Source organism: Oncorhynchus nerka, linkage group LG12 (assembly GCF_034236695.1).
Source record: "Oncorhynchus nerka isolate Pitt River linkage group LG12, Oner_Uvic_2.0, whole genome shotgun sequence".
Lineage (NCBI taxonomy): Eukaryota > Metazoa > Chordata > Actinopteri > Salmoniformes > Salmonidae > Oncorhynchus > Oncorhynchus nerka.
Window position 1 is genome coordinate 42,657,144 of NC_088407.1, and position 23,430 is coordinate 42,680,573.

At 51.6% G+C, this 23,430-nt stretch overlaps 1 protein-coding gene across 1 annotated transcript in view; it reads left to right on the forward strand.

Moving 5' to 3' along the window:
- LOC115139092 (protein Smaug homolog 1-like) overlaps positions 1-23,430 on the forward strand; it is a 119,444-nt gene that overhangs the window by 84,569 nt on the left and 11,445 nt on the right. The window contains exons 11-12 of the mRNA XM_065025606.1: positions 10,678-10,885; positions 18,755-18,881. Of these exons, the coding sequence (XP_064881678.1) occupies positions 10,678-10,885; positions 18,755-18,881 (335 nt within the window). The remainder of the gene's footprint in view (positions 1-10,677; positions 10,886-18,754; positions 18,882-23,430) is intronic.

A 23,430-nucleotide genomic window follows, 5' to 3' on the forward strand; every position in this document is an offset into this window, starting at 1 on the left:
CACACACAGAACGGAGAGAGAGGGTGACACACACACGAACGGAGAGAGAGGGTGACACACACACACACGAACGGAGAGAGAGGGTGACACACACACACACACGAACGGAGAGAGAGGGTGACACACACACACACACACGAACGGAGAGAGAGGGTGACACACACACACACACACACACACACACAACGGAGAGAGAGGGTGACACACACACACACACGGAGAGAGGGTGACACACACACACACGACACGGGAGAGAGGGTGACACACACACACACACACACGAACGGAGAGAGAGGGTGACACACACACACACACACACGAACGGAGAGAGGGTGACACACACACACGGACGGAGAGAGGGTGACACACACACACACACACGACGGAGAGAGGGTGACACACACACACACACACGGCGGAGAGAGGGTGACACACACACACACACACACACGACGGAGAGAGAGGGTGACACACACACGGAGAGAGAGGGTGACGAGCGGAGAGAGAGGTGACACACACACGAACGGAGAGAGGGTGACACACACACACACACGAACGGAGAGAGAGGGTGACACACACACACACGAACGGAGAGAGAGGGTGCACACACACACACGACACACACACACACGACACGGAGAGAGAGGGTGACACACACACACACACACACACGACGAACGGAGAGAGAGGGACACACACACACACACACACGAGCGGAGAGAGGGTGACACACACACACACACACGAACGGAGAGAGAGGGTGACACACACACACACACACACACACACGAACGGAGAGAGGGTGACACACACACACACGAACGGAGAGAGAGGGTGACACACACACACACGAACGGAGAGAGAGGGGACACACACACACACACACACGAACGGAGAGAGAGGGTGACACACACACACACGAACGGAGAACGGAGAGAGAGGGTGACACACACACACACACACGAACGGAGAGAGAGGGTGACACACACACACACGACGACGGGAGAGACACACGACGGGAGAGGGTGACACACACACACACACGACGAACGGAGAGAGAGGGTGACACACACACACACACACACGAACGGAGAGAGAGGGTGACACACACACACACACGAACGGAGAGAGAGGGGTGACACACACACACACGAACGGAGAGAGAGGGTGACACACACACACGAACGGAGAGAGAGGGGGAACGGACGGAGAGAGGGTGACACACACACACACACACGAACGGAGAGAGAGGGTGACACACACACACGAACGGAGAGAGAGGGTGACACACACACACACACACACACACACGGAGAGAGACGGAGAGAGAGGGTGACACACACACACACACACACACACACACACGAACGGAGAGAGAGGGTGACACACACACACACACGAACGAGACGGAGAGAGAGGGTGACACACACACACACGGAGAGAGACACACACGAGAGAGAGAGGGTGACACACACACGAACGGGAGAGAGGGTGACACACACACACGAACGAGAGAGAGGGTGACACACACACACGACACGGACGGAGAGAGGGTGACACACACACACACGGAGAGAGGGTGACACACACACACGAACGGAGAGAGGGTGACACACACACACACGGAGAGAGACACACACACACGAACGGAGAGAGAGGGTGACACACACACACACACACGAACGGAGAGAGAGGGTGACACACACACACACGAACGGAGAGAGAGGGTGACACACACACACACACGAACGGAGAGAGAGGGTGACACACACACACACACACGGGAGAGAGAGGGTGACACACACACACACAACGGAGAGAGAGGTGACACACACACACACACACACACGGAGAGAGAGGGTGACACACGACGGACGGAGAGAGGTGACACACACACACACACGAACGGAGAGAGAGGGTGAGAACGGAGAGAGAGGGTGACACACACACACACACGAACGGAGAGAGAGGGTGACACACACACACACGAACGGGAGAGAGGGTGACACACACACAACGAACGGAGAGAGAGGGTGACACACACACACACACGAGGGTGAGAGAGAGAGGGTGACACACACACACACGACGAACGGAGAGAGAGGGTGACACACACACACACGAACGGAGAGAGAGAGGGGTGACACACACACACACACGAACGGAGAGAGAGGGTGACACACACACACACACGAGCGGAGAGAGAGGGTGACACACACACACACACGAACGGAGAGAGAGGGTGACACACAACGGAGAGACACACACACACGAACGGAGAGAGAGGGTGACACACACACACACGAACGGGAGAGAGGGTGACACACACACACACACACACACACACGAACGGAGAGAGAGGGTGACACACACACACACACACGGAGAGAGAGGGTGACACACACACACACACACACGACGGAGAGAGAGGGTGACACACACACACACACACACGGAGAGAGGGTGACACACACACACACACACGAACGGAGAGAGAGGGTGACACACACACACACACGGAGAGAGGGTGACACACACACACACACGAACGGAGAGAGGTGGTGACACACACACACACACACACGAACGGAGAGAGAGGGTGACACACACACACACACGAACGGAGAGAGGGTGACACACACACACACGAACGGAGAGAGGGTGACACACACACACGAACGGGAGAGAGAGGGTGACACACACACACACACGAACGGGAGAGAGAGGGTGACACACACACACACACGAACGGAGAGAGAGGGTGACACACACACACACGAACGGAGAGAGAGGGTGACACACACACACACACGACACACACACACACACACGAACGGAGAGAGGGTGACACACACACACACACAACGGAGAGAGAGGGTGACACACACACACACACACACGAACGGAGAGAGAGGGTGACACACACACACACACACGAACGGAGAGAGAGGGTGACACACACACACACACGAACGAGCGGAGAGAGGGTGACACACACACACACACGGAGAGAGAGGGACACACACACACACACACGAACGGAGAGAGAGGGTGACACACACACACACACGAACGGAGAGAGAGGGTGACACACACACGGGAGAGAGGGTGACACACACACACGAACGGGAGAGAGGGTGACACACACACACACACGACGGAGAGAGAGGGTGACACACACACACACACGAACGGAGAGAGAGGGTGACACACACACACGAACGGAGAGAGGGAGGGTGACACACACACACGAACGGAGAGAGAGGGTGACACACACACACGAGAACGGAGAGACGGACGACGGAGAGAGGGTGACACACACACACACACACGACGGAGAGAGAGGGTGACACACACACACACGAACGAGAGAGAGGGTGACACACACACACACGGAGAGACACACACACAACGGAGAGAGAGGGTGACACACACACACGAACGGAGAGAGAGGGTGACACACACACACACACACACGAACGGAGAGAGAGGGTGACACACACACACACACACACACGAACGGAGAGAGAGGGTGACACACACACAACACACACACACGAACGGGAGAGAGAGGGTGACACACACACGGACGGAGAGAGGGTGACACACACGACACGGACGGAGAGAGGGGACACACACACACACGGACACGAGAGAGGGTGACACACACACACACACACGAACGGAGAGAGGGTGACACACACACACGAGCACACGGAGAGAGAGGGTGACACACACACACACGGGAGACACACACGAACGGGAGAGAGAGGGTGACACACACACACACACACGAACGGGAGAGAGAGGGTGACACACACACACACGACACACGGAGAGAGAGGGTGACACACACACACACACACACGGAGAGAGAGAGGGGTGACACACACACACACACGAACGGAGAGAGAGGGTGACACACACACACACACACACGAACGGAGAGAGAGGGTGACACACACACACACGAACGGAGAGAGAGGGTGACACACACACACACACACACACACGAACGGAGAGAGAGGGTGACACACACACACACACACACGAACGAGAGAGAGGGTGTGAACGGAGAGAGAGGGTGACACACACACACACACACGAACGGAGAGAGAGGGTGACACACACACACACGGAGAGAGAGGGTGACACACACACGAACGGAGAGAGGGTGACACACACACACGAACGGAGAGAGAGGGTGACACACACACACACACGAATGGAACGGAGAGAGAGGGTGACACACACACACGAACGGAGAGAGAGGGTGACACACACACACACACACACGAACGGGAGAGAGGGTGACACACACACACACACGGACGGAGAGAGGGTGACACACACACACACACACACACACGAACGGAGAGAGAGGGTGACACACACACACACACACACGAACGGAGAGAGAGGGTGACACACACACACGAACGGAGAGAGAGGGTGACACACACACACACACACACGAACGGAGAGAGAGGGTGACACACACACACACGAACGGAGAGAGAGGGTGACACACACACACACACACGGAGAGAGAGGGTGACACACACACACGAACGGAGAGAGAGGGTGACACACACACACACACACACGAACGGAGAGAGAGGGTGACACACACACACACACACACACACACGAACGAGAGAGAGGGTGACACACACACACACGAACGGAGAGAGAGGGTGACACACACACACACACACGACGAACGGAGAGAGAGGGTGACACACACACACACACGGAGAGAGAGAGGGTGACACACACACACGAACGGAGAGAGAGGGTGACACACACACACACAGGGTGACACACACACACACGAACGGAGAGAGAGGGTGACACACACACACGACGGAGAGAGAGGTGACACACACACGAACGGAGAGAGAGGGTGACACACACACACACACGAACGGAGAGAGAGGGTGACACACACACACACACAGAGACACACGAACGGAGAGAGAGGGTGACACACACACACACACACACGAACGGAGAGAGAGGGTGACACACACACACACACACGAACGGAGAGAGAGGGTGACACACACACACACACACACGGAGAGAGAGGTGACACACACACACAACGGAGAGAGAGGGTGACACACACACACACACACACACGAGACGGAGAGAGGGTGACACACACACACACACACGAACGGAGAGAGAGGGTGACACACACACACACACGAACGGAGAGAGAGGGTGACACACACACACACGAACGGAGAGAGAGGGTGACACACACACACACGAACGGAGAGAGAGGGTGACACACACACACACACGAACGGAGAGAGAGGGTGACACACACGGAGAGAGACACACACACACGGAGAGAGAGGGGACACACACACAGAGAACGGAGAGAGAGGGTGACACACACACACACACGAACGGAGAGAGAGGGTGACACACACACACACACGAACGGAGAGAGAGGGTGACACACACACACACACACGGAGAGAGAGGGTGACACACACACACACGAACGGAGAGAGAGAGGGGTGACACACACACACGGAGAGAGAGGGTGACACACAGACACACGAACGGAGAGAGAGGGTGACACACACACACGAACGGAGAGAGAGGGTGTGACACACACACACACGACACGGAGAGAGAGAGGGTGACACACACACACACACACACGGGAGAGAGAGGGTGACACACACACACACACGAACGGAGAGAGAGGGTGACACACACACACACACGAACGGAGAGAGAGGGTGACACACACACACACACGAACGGAGAGAGAGGGTGACACACACACACGAACGGAGAGAGGGTGACACACACACACACGAACGGAGAGAGAGGGTGACACACACACACACACACGAACGGAGAGAGAGGGTGACACACACACACACACACGAACGGAGAGAGAGGGTGACACACACACACACACACGAACGGAGAGAGAGGGTGACACACACACACACACGAACGGAGAGAGGGTGACACACACACACACGAACGGGAGAGAGGGTGACACACACACACACACACACGAACGGAGAGAGAGGGTGACACACACACACACGAACGGAGAGAGAGGGTGACGAACACACACACACACACGAACGGAGAGAGAGGGTGACACACACACGGAGAGAGACGGAGAGAGAGGGTGACACACACACACACACACACGAACGGACACACACACACACAAACGGAGAGAGAGGGGTGACACACACACACACGACGGAGAGAGGGTGACACACACACACACACACAGAACGGAGAGAGAGGGTGACACACACACACACACACGAACGGAGAGAGAGGGTGACACACACACACACGACGGAGAGAGAGGGTGACACACACACACACGAACGGAGAGAGAGGGTGACACACACACACACACACGAACGGAGAGAGAGGGTGACACACACACACACACACACACACGAACGGACGGAGAGAGAGGGTGACACACACACACGAACGGCGGAGAGAGGGTGACACACACACACACGAGCGGAGAGGGTGACACACACACACGACACGAACGTGAGAGAGAGAGGGTGACACACACACACGAACGGAGAGAGAGGGTGACACACACACGAACGGAGAGAGAGGGTGACACACACACACGAACGGAGAGAGAGGGTGACACACACACACGAACGGAGAGAGAGGGTGACACACACACACACGAACGGAGAGAGAGGGTGACACACACACACACACACGAACGGAGAGAGAGGGTGACACACACACACACGAACGGAGAGAGAGGGTGACACACACACACACACACGGAGAGAGAGGGTGACACACACACGAGACGGAGAGAGAGGGTGACACACACACACACACACACACGACGGAGAGAGAGGGTGACACACACACACACACGAACGGAGAGAGGGTGACACACACACACACACGAACGGAGAGAGAGGGTGACACACACACACACACGAACGGAGAGAGAGGACACACACACACACACACGAACGGAGAGAGAGGGTGACACACACACACACACGAACGGAGAGAGAGGGTGACACACACACACGAACGGAGAGAGAGGGTGACACACACACACACACACGAACGGAGAGAGAGGGTGACACACAGAGACGAACGGAGAGAGAGGGTGACACACACACACACACACACGAACGGAGAGAGAGGGTGACACACACACACACACACACAACGGAGAGAGAGGGTGACACACACACACACACGAACGGGAGAGAGGTGACACACACACACACACGAACGGAGAGAGAGGGTGACACACACACACACACACACACGAACGGAGAGAGAGGGTGACACACACACACGAACGGAGAGAGAGGGTGACACACACACACACAACGGAGAGAGGGTGACACACACACACACACACACAGGGTGACACACACACACGAACGGAGAGAGAGGGTGACACACACACACACACGGAGAGAGAGGGTGACACACACACACACGGAGACGGAGAGAGGGTGACACACACACACACACGAACGGAGAGAGAGGGTGACACACACACACACACACGAACGGAGAGAGAGGGTGACACACACACACACACGAACGGAGAGAGAGGGTGACCACACACACACGAACGAGAGAGAGGGTGACACACACACACACGACGAACGGAGAGAGAGGGTGACACACACACACACACGAACGGAGAGAGGGTGACACACACACACACGACGGAGAGAGAGGGTGACACACACACACACACACACACACGGAGAGAGAGGGTGACACACACACACACGAACGGAGAGAGAGGGTGACACACACACACGAACGGAGAGAGAGGTGTGACACACACACACACACACGAACGGAGAGAGGAGGGTGACACACACACACACGACACGAACGGAGAGAGGGTGACACACACACACACACGAACGGAGAGAGAGGGTGACACACACACACACACACACACACACGAACGGAGAGAGAGGGTGACACACACACACACACACGAACGGAGAGAGAGGGTGACACACACACACACACACGAACGGAGAGAGAGGGTGACACACACACACACGAACGGAGAGAGAGGGTGACACACACACACGAACGGAGAGAGAGGGTGACACACACACACACACACGAACGGAGAGAGGGTGACACACACACGAACACACACACGAACGGAGAGAGAGGTGACACACACACACACGACGGAGAGAGGGTGACACACACACACACACGAACGGAGAGAGAGGGTGACACACACACACGGAGAGACGAGAGAGAGAGGGTGACACACACACACACACGAACGGAGAGAGAGGGTGACACACACACACACACACGACGGAGAGAGAGGGTGACACACACACACACACGAACGGAGAGAGAGGGTGACACACACACACACACACGAACGGAGAGAGAGGGTGACACACACACACACGAACGGAGAGAGAGGGTGACACACACACACGAACGGACGGAGAGAGAGGGTGACACACACACACACGAACGGAGAGAGGGTGACACACACACACACGAACGGAGACGGAGAGAGAGGGTGACACAGACACACACGGACGAGAGAGGGAGACACACACACACACACACGAACGGAGAGAGAGGGTGACACACACACAGACACACACGAACGGAGAGAGAGGGTGACACACACACACACACACACACGAACGGAGAGAGAGGGTGACACACACACGAACGGAGAGAGAGGGTGACACACACACACACGAACGGAGAGAGAGGGTGACACACACACACACACACGAACGGAGAGAGAGGGTGACACACACACACACACGAACGGAGAGAGAGGGTGACACACACACACACACACGAACGGAGAGAGAGGGTGACACACACACACACACACACACGAACGGAGAGAGAGGGTGACACACACACACACACACACACACGAACGGAGAGAGAGGGTGACACACACACACACACACACACGAACGGAGAGAGAGGGTGACACACACACACACGAACGGAGAGAGAGGGTGACACACACACACACGAACGGAGAGAGAGGGTGACACACACACACACACGAACGGAGAGAGAGGGTGACACACACACACACGGGAGAGAGACACACACACACACACGAACGGAGAGAGAGGGTGACACACACACACACACACGAACGGAGAGAGAGGGTGACACACACACGAACGGGAGAGAGGGTGACACACACACACACGAACGGGAGAGAGGGTGACACACACACACACGGAGAGAGAGGGTGACACACACACACACGACGAGAGAGGGTGACACACACACACACACACGAACGGAGAGAGAGGGTGACACACACACACACGAACGGAGAGAGAGGGTGACACACACACACGAACGGAGAGAGAGGGTGACACACACACACGAACGGAGAGAGAGGGTGACACACACACACGAACGGAGAGAGAGGGTGACACACACACACACACACACACACGAACGGAGAGGGGACACACACACACACACGAACGGGAGAGAGAGGGTGACACACACACGAACGGGAGAGAGAGGGTGAACACACACGAACGGGAGAGAGGGCGTGACACACACACACGAACGGAGAGAGAGGGTGACACACACACACACACACACGAACGGAGAGAGGGGTGACACACACACACGAACGAGAGAGGGGCGACAGGAACGGGAGAGAGGGGTGACGCACACACACACACACGAACGGAGAGAGGGGTGACACACACACACAACGAACGGAGAGAGAGGGTGGACACGAACGGAGAGAGAGAGGGTCACACACACACACACACGAGCGGAGGAGGGTGCACACACACAGAGAGACGGAGAGAAGGGTGACACACACACACACGAACGGAGAGAGAGGGTGACACACATACACACACACACACGAACGGAGAGAGAGGGTGACACACACACACACGAACGGAGAGAGAGGGTGACACACACACACGAACGGAGAGAGAGGGTGACACACACACACGAACGGAGAGAGAGGATGACACACACACACACATGAACAGAGAGAGGGTGACACACACACACACACATGAACAGAGAGAGGGTGACACACACACACATGAACAGAGAGAGGGTGACACACACACACATGAACAGAGAGAGAGGGTGACACACACACACACACACGAACGGAGAGAGAGGGTGACACACACACACACGAACGGAGAGAGAGGGTGACACACACACACACACACGAACGGAGAGAGAGGGTGACACACACACGGAGAGAGGGGGGCGAGGCTCGCACGCGCGAACAGAGAGAGGGGGGCGAGGAGAGGGGGCTCGCTCGCGCGCGGGGAGAGGGGGCGAGGCTCGCGCGCACGCACGGGAGAGGGGGCGAGGCGCAGGAACGGAGAGAAGGGGTGACGCACGGCACACACACAGGAACGGAGAGAGGGTGACGGGTGCGCACAAAGAGAGAGAGGGTGGAGCACGCACGCACAGAGAGAGAGGGTGGAGCACGCACGCACAGAGAGAGAGGGCGAAACACACACAGACACACAGAGGGAGTGTGACACGCTGTTGTCACAAAATACTTTACCTTCTTTGATTCCTAACAGTCTCCAAAATATTGGGAAAAAGGTCAAATGATGATCAGAGCATTATCTCTCTCCCCCCATGCAGCAGCAGCAGTAGCCGTGGCTTCAGCCAGTCCAATTCTCTCCCCACAGCAGGCTGCGTGGGGGGCAGCAGCAGCGTGTCGGCGGCCCGTCGCAGCCTCCGCCAGTTCCAGATGCCCTCTCGGAGCCTGCCCGGCGCCAGGCTGGGCCTGCTGGGACCCACGCCACATAGCGCCAGCAGCACCCCCACTGGCCTCAAGCAGGGACGACAGGTGGAGACACTTCTGACTTTCTCCTAGCCAATAGGCACTTGGCCTCCACCCATAGCCCAGGCAATTGATGTAGATGTTTTATTTATTTGGTGATGTCAGTCAGTTGGGGACGCCCCGATCTAGCGTTCTCCTAGCCCCGTCTATCTAGGCCCTGCTCACATAGTGGGCAGTGCTCAAGTCTCCGATTGGCATCAATGCGTGAGGTCTGAATTAAGCGCACGTATCTCCATTTTGGGCATTCATGTGGATTTGTTCGGTGATGTCATATTGCAGAGTTGTCTACCTCTCAATGAAAAGACAAACAATCCTCGTCAGCGTCAATTTGGTTTGCTACAGTAGTGGGTCGTGATACAAAGGGCCCCAGATGAAAAAAACGAAGGCATTGTTGTCTTCTCAGTCTCAAGAGGAGCTGTGTATTTAAGCAATATTTTATTTTTTATTTTTTTATTTCACCTTTATTTAACCAGGTAGGCTAGTTGAGAACAAGTTCTCATTTGCAACTGCGACCTGGCCAAGATAAAGCATAGCAGTGTGGACAGACAACACAGAGTTACACATGGAGTAAACAATTAACAAGTCAATAACACAGTAGAAAAAAAGGGGCAGTCTATATACAATGTGTGCAAAAGGCATGAGGAGGTAGGCGAATAATTACAATTTTGCAGATTAACACTGGAGTGATAAATGATCAGATGGTCATGTACAGGTAGAGATATTGGTGTGCAAAAGAGCAGATAAGTAAATAAATAAAAAACAGTATAAAAACAGTATGGGAATGAGGTAGGTGAAAATGGGTGGGCTATTTACCAATAGACTATGTACAGCTGCAGCGATCGGTTAGCTGCTCGGATAGCTGATGTTTGAAGTTGGTGAGGGAGATAAAAGTCTCCAACTTCAGCGATTTTTGCAGTTCGTTCCAGTCACAGGCAGCAGAGTACTGAACGAAAGGCGGCCAAATGAGGTGTTGGCTTTAGGGATGATCAGTGAGATACACCTGCTGGAGCGCGTGCTACGGATGGGTGTTGCCATCGTGACCAGTGAACTGAGATAAGGCGGAGCTTTACCTAGCATGGACTTGTAGATGACCTGAGCCAGTGGGTCTGGCGACGAATATGTAGCGAGGGCCAGCCGACTAGAGCATACAAGTCGCAGTGGTGGGTGGTATAAGGTGCTTTGGTGACAAAACGGATGGCACTGTGATAGACTGCATCCAGTTTGCTGAGTAGAGTGTTGGAAGCCATTTTGTAGATGACATCGCCGAAGTCGAGGATCGGTAGGATAGTCAGTTTTACTAGGTAAGCTTGGCGGCATGAGTGAAGGAGGCTTTGTTGCGGAATAGAAAGCCGACTCTTGATTTGATTTTCGATTGGAGATGTTTGATGTGAGTCTGGAAGGAGAGTTTGCAGTCTAGCCGGACAGCATGCCCTCGGATTTGACACACTGAACTCTGTCTGCAAAGTAATTGGTGAACCAGGCAAGGCAGTCATCCGAGAAACCGAGGCTATTGAGTCTGCCGATAAGAATATGGTGATTGACAGAGTGGTGAAAGGCAAGGCAGCCTCGATAAGAATATGGTGATTGAAAAGCATTGGCAGGAGGTCGATGAAGACGGCTGCACAGTACTGTCTTTTATCGATGGCGTACCTTGAGTGTGGCTGAGGTGCACCCGTGACCGGCTCGGAAACCAGATTGCACAGCGGAGAAGGTACGGTGGGATTCGAGATGGTCAGTGACCTGTTTGTTGACTTGGCTTTCGAAGACCTTAGATAGGCAGGGCAGGATGGATATAGGTCTATAACAGTTTGGGTCCAGGGTGTCTCCCCCTTTGAAGAGGGGGATGACTGCGGAGGCTTTCCAATCCTTGGGGATCTCAGACGATATGAAAGAGAGGTTGAACAGGCTGGTAATAGGGATTGTGACAATGGCGGCAGATAGTTTCAGAAATAGAGGGTCCAGATTGTCAAGCCCAGCTGATTTGTACGGGTCCAGGTTTTGCAGCTCTTTCAGAACATCTGCTATCTGGATTTGGGTAAAGGAGAACCTGGAGAGGCTTGGGCGAGGAGCTGCGGGGGGGGCGGAGCTGTTGGCCGAGGTTGGAGTAGCCAGGCGGAAGGCATGGCCAGCCGTTGAGAAATGCTTATTGAAGTTTTCGATAATCATGGATTTATCGGTGGAGACCGTGTTACCTAGCCTCAGTGCAGTGGGCAGCTGGGAGGAGGTGCTCTTGTTCTCCATGGACTTCACAGTGTCCCATAACTTTTGGAGTTGGAGCTACAGGATGCAAACTTCTGCCTGAAGAAGCTGGCCTTAGCTTTCCTGACTGACTGTGTGTATTGGTTCCTGACTTCCCTGAACAGTTGCATATCACGGGACTATTCGATGCTATTGCAGTCCGCCACAGGATGTTTTTGTGCTGGTCGAGGGCAGTCAGGTCTGGAGTGAACCAAGGGCTGTATCTGTTCTTGGTTCTGCATTTTTTGAACGGAGCATGCTTATCTAAAATGGTGAGGAAGTTACTTTTAAAGAATGACCAGGCATCCTCAACTGACGGGATGAGGTCAATGTCCTTCCAGGATACCCGGGCCAGGTCGATTAGAAAGGCCTGCTCACAGAAGTGTTTTAGGGAGCGTTTGACAGTGATGAGGGGTGGTCGTTTGACTGCGGCTCCGTGGCGGATACAGACAATGAGGCAGTGATCGCTGAGATCCTGGTTGAAGACAGCGGAGGTGTATTTGGAGGGCCAGTTGGTCAGGATGACGTCTATGAGGGTGCCCTTGTTTACAGAGTTAGGGTTGTACCTGGTGGGTTCCTTGATGATTTGAGTGAGATTGAGGGCATCTAGCTTAGATTGTAGGACTGCCGGGGTGTTAAGCATATCCCAGTTTAGGTCACCTAACAGAACAAACTCTGAAGCTAGATGGGGGCGATCAATTCACAAATGGTGTCCAGGGCACAGCTGGGAGCTGAGGGTGGTCGGTAGCAGGCGGCAACAGTGAGAGACTTATTTCTGGGAGAGTCATTTTCAAAATTAGTAGTTCGAACTGTTTGGGTATGGACCTGGAAAGTATGACATTACTTTGCAGGCTATCTCTGCAGTAGACTGCAACTCCGCCCCTTTGGCAGTTCTATCTTGACGGAAGATGTTATAGTTGGGTATGGAAATCTCTGAATTTTGGTGGCCTTCCTGAGCCAGGATTCAGACACGGCAAGGACATCAGGGTTAGCAGAGTGTGCTAAAGCAGTGAGTAAAACAAACTTAGGGAGGAGGCTTCTGATGTTGACATGCATGAAACCAAGGCTTTTTCGATCACAGAAGTCAACAAATGAGGGTACCTGGGGACATGCAGGGCCTGGGTTTACCTCCACATCACCGCGGAACAGAGAAGGAGTAGTATGAGGGTGCGGCTAAAGGCTATCAAAACTGGTCGCCTAGAGCGTTGGGGGCAGAGGATAAGAGGAGCAGGTTTCTGGGCATGGTAGAATATATTCAGGGCATAATGCGCAGACAGGGTATGGTGGGGTGCGGGTACAGCGGAGGTAAGCCCAGGCACTGGGTGATGATGAGAGAGGTTGTATCTCTGGACATGCTGGTTGTAATGGGTGAGGTCACCGCATGTGTGGGAGGTGGGACAAAGGAGGTAACAGGGGTATGAAGAGTGGATCTAGGGGCTCCATTGTGAACTAAAACAATGATAACTAACCTGAACAACAGTATACAAGGCATATTGACATTTGAGAGAGACATACAGCGAGGCATACAGTAATCACAGGTGTTGAATTGGGAAAGCTAGCTAAAAACAGTAGGCGAGGCTAATCAGCTAGCACAACAAACAGCAGGTAAAATGGCGTTGACTAGGCAACGGGGCCGACAGATAAAACAAACAAGCAGAATGGAGTACCGTGATTAATGGACAGTCCAGCGTGCGTCAGCTATGTAGCCAAGAGATCAGTGTCCAGGGGGCAGCGGTGGATGGGCAGGGAAGCTGGACTGGCGAGTGTTATCCAGGTTTAAAAAAACTAACAATGACTAAATAGCTTGTAGCTAGTTAGCTGGTTAGCGTCTGGAGGTTCTTGAGTGTGTCATAAAAAAATTAAAAGTAATAGCGATTCCGTATCACATTGGGTGAGGCAGGTTTCCGGAAGGTATAAACAAATTAAAAATCAAAAAGAGAGAGAAAGTAAATGGGTCCAGAGAGTGTTTGGGACGCGGTGATTCAGACGGTTAGCAGGCCTGTGCTAACAAGCTAACGGTTCGTAGGCCCGTGCTAGACAAGGTAGCAGTTAGCAGACTGGAGCTAGACAAGCTAGCCGTTAGCAGGCCGAATTAGCAAGCAGGGAGATAGCGAGGGCTAGAGAGTTAGCCTTTGGGGGACGTCGCGATGGGGTGAGTCTGTTTATTCCTCTTCATGCGGTGACATCGACAGACCGGTCGTGGGCCCGGGTAATTGTAGCCCAGGAGTATGCTACAGGTGCTCTAGTACGCTAGGTGAGCTGGAGACACAGCGATTCAGAAAGCTCGCGGGCCTTGGCCAGCAGATGGATCTTTGGCGATGTCGCAAAGGAAAAGCCTGTTGAAACCACCTCGGACGATTATGTCGGCGGACCAGTCGTGATGGATCGGCGGGGCTCCGTGTCGGCAGTAAAGGCTCCAGGCCAATTGGCAAAAGAGGTATTGTAGCCCAACAATTTGCTGTTGGACCTCTTCGGCTAGTCGGGAGATGGGCTTAGCTCGAGGCTAGCTCAAGGCTAACTGGTGCTTGCTTTGGGACAGAGACGTTAGCCAGGAGTAGCCACTCGGATTGCAGCTAGCTAGTTGCGATGATCCGGTGTAAAGGTTCAGAGCTTGCGGTAGGAATCCGGAGATGTGGTAGAGAAAAAGCAGTCTGATATGCTCTGGGTTGATGTCGCGCTGGTGTCCTAGTTAACTTTGAAGACCGCTAGCAGTGGCTGACTGAGTACTAGCTAGTAGCTAGTTAGCTGGCTAGCTTCTGATGGGGGTTCCGGTTCTAAAGTATAGAAAAAGCAGATCCGTACCACATTGGGTGATGCGGGTTGCAGGAGAGTATATTCAGCCTGTAGTTGGAAAGTGAGATTAAAATATGTACGAAATATATACAGAAAAAAAACGAGGAAAACTATATTTACACCAGACAGGACGGGACAAGACAAAACACAACACACGTCCGACTGCTACGCCATCTTGGAACAACCAATATACCACAGCAATATATGCACGACTCAATGCGGAGTGCCTGGATACAGCCCTTAGCCGTGGTATATTGGCCATATACCGCAAACCCTGAGGTGCTCTATTGCTATTATAAACTGGTTACCGCAATGCGTCGTGGGTAAGAACAGCCCTTAGCCGTGGTATATTGGCCATATACCACACCTAGGGGCGGCAGGTAGCCTGGTGGGTAGGAGCGTTGTGCCAATAACTGAAAGGTTGCTGGATCTAATCACCGAGCTGACAAGGTATAAATCTGTCGTTCTACCCCTGAGCAAAGCAGTTAACCCACTGTTCCCCGGGCGCTGAAGACGTGGATGTCGATTAAGGCAGCCCTCCCGCACCTCTCTGATTCAGAGGGGTTGGGTTAAATGCGGAAGACATATTTCAGTTGAATACATTCAGTTGGACAACCGAGTAGGTATCTTCTTTCCCCTCTGGCCTTACTCCTTAAATATACATTAGGGGGTAATATAATAACTGGAGAAAGGAAAGAGTGCGAGAACCACTACTTGATCACGTGTCTGGAATCGTCCCACCACACAGAGAAGTAGTCCAAACCTAGCCACATTTTCCCTCTTTCAGCATCTGTCACGAATGATCCCTCCCTGTGAAATACAGAGTTGTAAAAAAACAGTCATAGGAACACACAACCATAAGGGGGAAAAACGCAACAGCAAAGTGTCGGGTGAAGTGGCATCTACAGGCCCTACATCACTACTTTTGAGTGGAACGGTCCTCTCGTCGGCAGCAGTGATTAACCTGGCATTCGCACACGTCTGCTCCGCTCCCATTCAGCATTTTTCTAGGCATCCTTACAATGGGAGGAAATTCCAAACCACTTCCTCCACATTTCGCACACTCTCTCTGTCGGACAGTTTGTTTGGACAGGATCGAAAGGTGTGTATTAAAAGAAAGGAGAGAGCGAGGGTGAGTCATAGTTAGGGAGTTGGTGGTGAAGGGGGATGGGCGACAAGGAGGGAGAGAGAGAATGAGCTCGTCAGAGGCAGTGAGAACAGTGCTCAGGCATTTCCTTTTTTCCGCTGGCCCTCTGTACGGGAGGGCCGGGGAAGGGGGAAAGCAAGACGGACAGAGGGAGTAGGGAGAGCGGTTAGGGGAGAGAGAGTGTAGAGAGCAGGAGAAGGTTGAATGTATAATAGGCAGGTTAGAGAGGAATCCGTGCAGTTAAAGAGTGTCGGTAGTTTGAGGCTAAACGGGGAGAGAAAAATCAAAGGTTGACTGTATAATGGCTCAGGAGTTATAGGCTAGAGGGGTAACACTTCTGGGGTGCCCTCCCCAGTTTTACACACTTATAAAGCCACACCCCCGGGTGTGCAGTTAGTTACGTGATAAAGTCCCATTTAAACAGATTTTAGGAAAATGTATGCGAGTCCATTTTCATCAGAGTTGAACCAAAATGTACATTGCACAACATTTAAGCTGTATACTACCAGTGCTACCGCGGTACCATTCTGCAGTCAAGTTTGTGTATGAGAATTAAATCAATATAAATTAAGATTTATACCACCATTACAACTCTGTAGTTTGTCTAAGGATCTGAAACTACAATTCCCTGGGTGCCAAGGTGTGGGGCATTTCAAGTATCGCCAACGTTGTTCAGAACTGTATGTCATATTACTGTGGTGTCATAGGGGCATTAACATACAGTGGTGGCCGCTGATTGGCTAAATACCCAGGGCGGGCGGTATTTTGATAACCAAAATATTTATTTTTTTTGAACGAGCAGCGCACAGTCAACACACGAGTGCATCTTTAACAAAAGCACAGGGAAAATGCAACAAGAACAAGTTCATATTTATTCTCTAACGGGGGACAGCTAGGATAGCATAATGTCACAAGTATAATGAGTTTGCCGGTAACTTTAGTTAGCTTGCTAGCTGGCATGCTGAACAAGTCTATCTACCTTTATGCTAGCTTGCCAGTAGCTAGTGTCCACTTGCCAGTAGCTAGTGTCCATGCGGGGGAGACTTTTTTTTTTATCCTACCAGATCCGCAAGAAGGTTCCCCACGGTCTTTGACTGTATTTTTTTATGTATTTAACCAGGCAAGTCAGTTAAGAAAAAAATCTTATTTTCAATGACGGCCTACCAGGGAACAGTGGGTTAACTGCCTTGTTCTACCTTTCGGTTACTAGTCCAACGCTCTAACCACTAGGCTACCTGCCGCCCCTGTATGTGAACGTCAGGTCCCTGGTTTCCAATGACTGTCATCATTTATTTTACAAGTTCATTGCAGTCTTCTCAATGTAATAGCTGGCTATGCAATCCAATGACTGCACAGACTGCTTGTTTTGGACATATTTGAAACTGTAAAATGTACACAAATTAACCACACTAGTTTCGTGTGTATGTGGGGGTGTTTTTTTTTTTTTTTTACCAATCAGAAATGGGGCACAGCCAGCCCCTAACGCCTTAGTGGATGAGCTGCCACTATTAACATATTTCCCAGAAATGTCTGTTCGTGGTTAGATTTGTGGCACCCATTTGAATTGTTGTGCCAGTTTTTATAATGATCCAAAGATATACTGGCGTGTGTGTGAGTCTCGGTCTGTAATGATCCAAAGAGTCTCCAGCCTACCTGTCTGTTGTGGCTGCCTGTCTGACTATCAGTTTGTCCAACAGGGTCTTTGGTTCGCCAACCCCGGGGGCAGTAACAGCATGCCAAGCCGAACCCACAGCTCAGTGCAGAGGACCCGCTCCCTGCCTGTCCACACCACGCCACACACCATGGTCATGTTCCAGCAGTCTGGTAAGAGAAACCTACACACAGTTACACATTACCCTACTGTACAAGGTAACCCGTTCTCTCTTTCCGTTGCTCTCTTTATCTTACCCTGTCCCTCTTTTTTTTCAAACTTACACTTTTGTCTTCTTCTTTCCCTCCCTCTCCATCTGTCTCCATAAACTCTTAGCAGCCTAGCATCCTCAGTACCTTCCTCTTTGTTAACCTGGAGAGAGATGTTGTTCCTGGAGCGTTAAATGCAGTGTGTTGAGGATGATGGTGTATTGCAGGGAGCTTTACCCAAGACTGTTGTGCTGCGTTGGTGTGTGTGTGTGTGTGTGTGTGTGTGTGGCATTACAGCATCTGTTACACTGGTCCCATTACCCCCAATGCTGGCCAGGCTCATAAAAATAGAATAACCAGAACAGACATTCCCATTCAAGTCAATGCTCTGCTCGGTAACGGTTGGATGCTGTAGCCGCAGGACAAAAATGGACATCAATGTGACAGCGGGGACTTCCTCCTCCGGCCTGTCTTTCATGGTGAACCAAAGTGTATCCCCCCCTTTTTTAGAATGGAGAGGAAGAAGGGGGAGGGTAGTTTCAGGGGGTAAGAGGGAATGCAGCAGTATGTGACGGAGAAGGAGGAAGGGAAGGACGGAGAGAGGGAAGAGTCAGCGGACTGTTACAATGAGTCTCTTTGTGCAGGGTGGCTGGGGTGCCCTGGCACACATTCCCTTCTCTCTCGCTCTCGCACAATCGCTGCGGCCTGTCTCTCGTTCTCTCTATGCCTCGTTCTCTCTCTGCCTCGCTTTCTCTCTCTGCCTCGCTTTCTCTCTCTGCCTCGCTTTCTCTCTCGGCCTCACTTTCTCTCTCTCGGACTCTCTCTCGGTCTCTCTCTCTCTCTCGGCCTCTCTCTCTCGGCCTCTCGCTCTGTCTCGGCCTCGCCGAGCTAGGACTCCTCTCTCTCTCACCCTCCATCTCTCCCTTCTTTAAATTATTGATTATTTGATTCTTCTTTAAATTATACCAAAAAAAATGCGCACAAGCATGTGAGCACACGAGTGTGTGTGTGGAGGGGGACAGGATTTGAGAACTAAAAATAGCCGGTGGCGGACTGTTCTGTCTGTCTGAGGGGTGGCGAGTGCCTAACTCCGCTCTTCTCTCTATACCCCTAAGGGATTTTCACGGCAAGGAAGGCAGTAGCAGCTAAAGACCATTAGCCTAGATATCCCCCTGTGATAGGAGCTCACAGTTGAAGTAAGGGGGCTGCTCGGCTAGCAAGTAAGCATTTGACCCTCTGTCACTTCTAAGGTTTTTTGGGAGGTTGGGGGTCCCCCTTGTGGCGGAACAGGTGACTTTAGACTTGAGAAGTAGACACAGACCACACGCATGCCAAACCACCCTGGTGCGAATAACCCAAGTGACTGGGTATTGTATTGATAGGGTGTAATGTGGAAACAGTTTGTTAATTGGCGGTGTAGTGTAATCAGATTAAGAACGGCACAAGCGGTGTGGTTGAGTGGAGGTGATTGTTATGACACAGGGGTTTGGATCCCACAATAATTCCCTCTTGTCCGTTGCTAACTGGGGGTGGTGATGTCAGGAAAGGTTAAGGTATTATAGGATTGAGACCTTTAGATCAGGGATCAACCACTCCATTCAGCCGCGGGATGATTTATTATTGACTGGGACCTGAACATAATTACAAATCATTTGTAGACTGCACAAGAAGCCCAAACAGATATATAATTTCACTAAAACATCATATTTTCAATATTGCTTACGTTTGTTTTTGAGTATGTGGACACCTGATCGTCGAACATCTCATTCCAAAATCAGCATTAATATGGAGTTGGTCCCCCCTTTGCTGCTACAACAGCCTCCACTCTTCTGCAAAGGCTTTCCACTAGATGTTGGAACATTGCTGCAGGGACTTGCTTCCATTCAGCCACAAGAGTATTAGTGAAGTCGGGCACTGATGTAGGACGATTAGGCCTGGCTCGCAGTCGGCGTTCCAATTCATCCCAAAGGTGTTCGATGGGGTTGAGGTCAGGGCTCTGCAGGCCAGTCAAGTTCTTCCACTTTCTTAATGAACCAGAAAATCAATAGTTGATCAAAGTTATCTGGCTAACTCATTGATTCTGTTTTTAGTATACCCCTCCGTGGTAAATGTGTGAACGTTGGTTGTTGTAACATTGTGGTGTTGTACTCCAGGTAGTTGGTTGTGTGTGTTTTAACGTTGTTGTGGTGTTCTCCAGGTAGTTGGTTGTGTGTATGTTGTTGTAACGTTGCGGTGTTCTCCAGGTAGTTGGTTGTGTGTATGTTGTTGTACCATCGTAGTGGTGTTTCCAGGTAGTTAGTTGTGTGTATGTTGTTGTAACGTTGTGGTGCTGTTCTCCAGGTAGTTGGTTGTGTGTATGTTGTTGTGGTGGTGTTTTCCAGGTAGTTGATTGTGTGTATGTTGTTATGGTGGTGTTTTCCAGGTAGTTGGTTGTGTGTATGCTGTTGTGGTGCTGTTCTCCAGGTAGTTGGTTGTGTTATTCTCCAAGTAGTTGGTTGTGTGTATGTTGTAACGTTGTGGTGGTGTTTTCCAGGTAGTTGGTTGTGTGTATGTTGTTGTAACGTTGTGGTGGTGTTCTCCAGGTAGTTGGTTGTGTGTATGTTGTTGTAACATTGTGGGGGTGTTCTCCAGGTGTTGGTTGTGTCTTTGTTGTTGTAACATTGTGGTGGTGTTCTCCAGGTAGTTGGTTGTGTGTATGCTGTTGTAACATTGTGGTGGTGTTCTCCAGGTAGTTGGCTGTGTTCTCCAAGTAGTTGTTTGTGTGTTGTAGCGTTGTGGTGGTGTTCTCTAGGTAGTTGGTTGTGTGTATGTTATTTTGACGTTGCGGTGTTCTCCAGGTAGTTGGTTATGTGTATGTTGTTGTAACATTGTGGTGGTGTTCTCCAGGTAGTTGGTTGTGTGTATGTTGTTGTAACATTGTGGTGGTGTTCTCCAAGTAGTTGGTTGTGTGTATGTTGTTGTAACATTGTGGTGGTGTTCTCCAGGTAGTTGGTTGTGTGTATGTTGTTGTAACATTGTGGTGGTGTTCTCCAGGTAGTTGGTTGTGTGTATGTTGTTGTAACATTGTGGTGGTGATCTCCAAGTAGTTGGTTGTATTCTCCAAGTAGTTGTTTGTGTGTTATAGCGTTGTGGTGGTGTTCTCCAGGTAGTTGGTTGTAACGTTGTGGTGGTGTTCTCCAGGTAGTTGGTTGTGTGTTGTAACGTTGTGGTGGTGTTCTCCAGGTAGTTGGTTGTGTGTATGCTGTTGTAACATTGTGGTGGTGTTCTCCAGGTAGTCGGTTGTGTTCTCCAAGTAGTTGTTTGTGTGTTGTAGCGTTGTGGTGGTGTTCTCCAGGTAGTTGGTTGTGTGTTGTAACGTTGTGGTGGTGTTCTCCAGGTAGTTGGTTGTGTGTATGTTGTTGTAACATTGTGGTGGTGTTCTCCAAGTAGTTGGTTGTATTCTCCAAGTAGTTGTTTGTGTGTTATAGCGTTGTGGTGGTGTTCTCCAGGTGTGGTTGTAACATTGTGGTGGTGTTCTCCAGGTAGTTGGTTGTGTGTTGTAACGTTGTGGTGGTGTTCTCCAGGTAGTTGGTTGTGTGTATGTTGTTTTGACGTTGCGGTGTTCTCCAGGTAGTTGGTTATGTGTGTGTGTTCTCCAGGTATGTTGTTGTAACATTAACATTGTGGTGGTGTTCTCCAGGTAGTTGGTTATGTTCTCCAATTAGTTGTTTGTGTGTTGTAGCGTTGTGGTGGTGTTCTCCAGGTAGTTGGTTGTGTGTTGTAACGTTGTGGTGGTGTTCTCCAGGTAGTTGGTTGTGTGTATGTTGTTGTAACATTGTGGTGGTGTTCTCCAAGTAGTTGGTTGTGTTCTCCAAGTAGTTGTTTGTGTGTTGTAGCATTGTGGTGGTTTTCTCCAGGTAGTTGGTTGTGTGTTGTAACGTTGTGGTGGTGTTCTCCAGGTAGTTGGTTGTGTGTATGTTGTTGTAACATTGTGGTGGTGTTCTCCAGGTAGTTGGTTGTGTGTATGTTGTTGTAACATTGTGGTGGTGTTCTCCCAGGTAGTTGGTGTTGTGTTCTCCAGGTAGTTGGTTTGTGTTCTCCAAGTAGTTGTTTGTGGTGTTGTAGCGTTGTGGTGGTGTTCTCAGGTAGTTGGTTGTGTGTGTAACGTTGTGGTGGTGTTCTCCAGGTAGTTGGTTGTGTGTTGTAACGTTGTGGTGGTGTTCTCCAGGTAGTTGGTTGTGTGTATGTAGTTGTAACATTGTGGTGGTGTTCTCCAGGTAGTTGGTTGTGTGTATGCTGTTGTAACATTGTGGTGGTGTTCTCCAGGTAGTTGGCTGTGTTCTCCAAGTAGTTGTTTGTGTGTTGTAGCGTTGTGGTGGTGTTCTCCAAGTAGTTGGTTGTGTGTTGTAACGTTGTGGTGGTGTTCTCCAGGTAGTTGGTTGTGTGTATGCTGTTGTAACATTGTGGTGGTGTTCTCCAGGTAGTCGGTTGTGTTGTCCAAGTAGTTGTTTGTGTGTTGTAGCGTTGTGGTGGT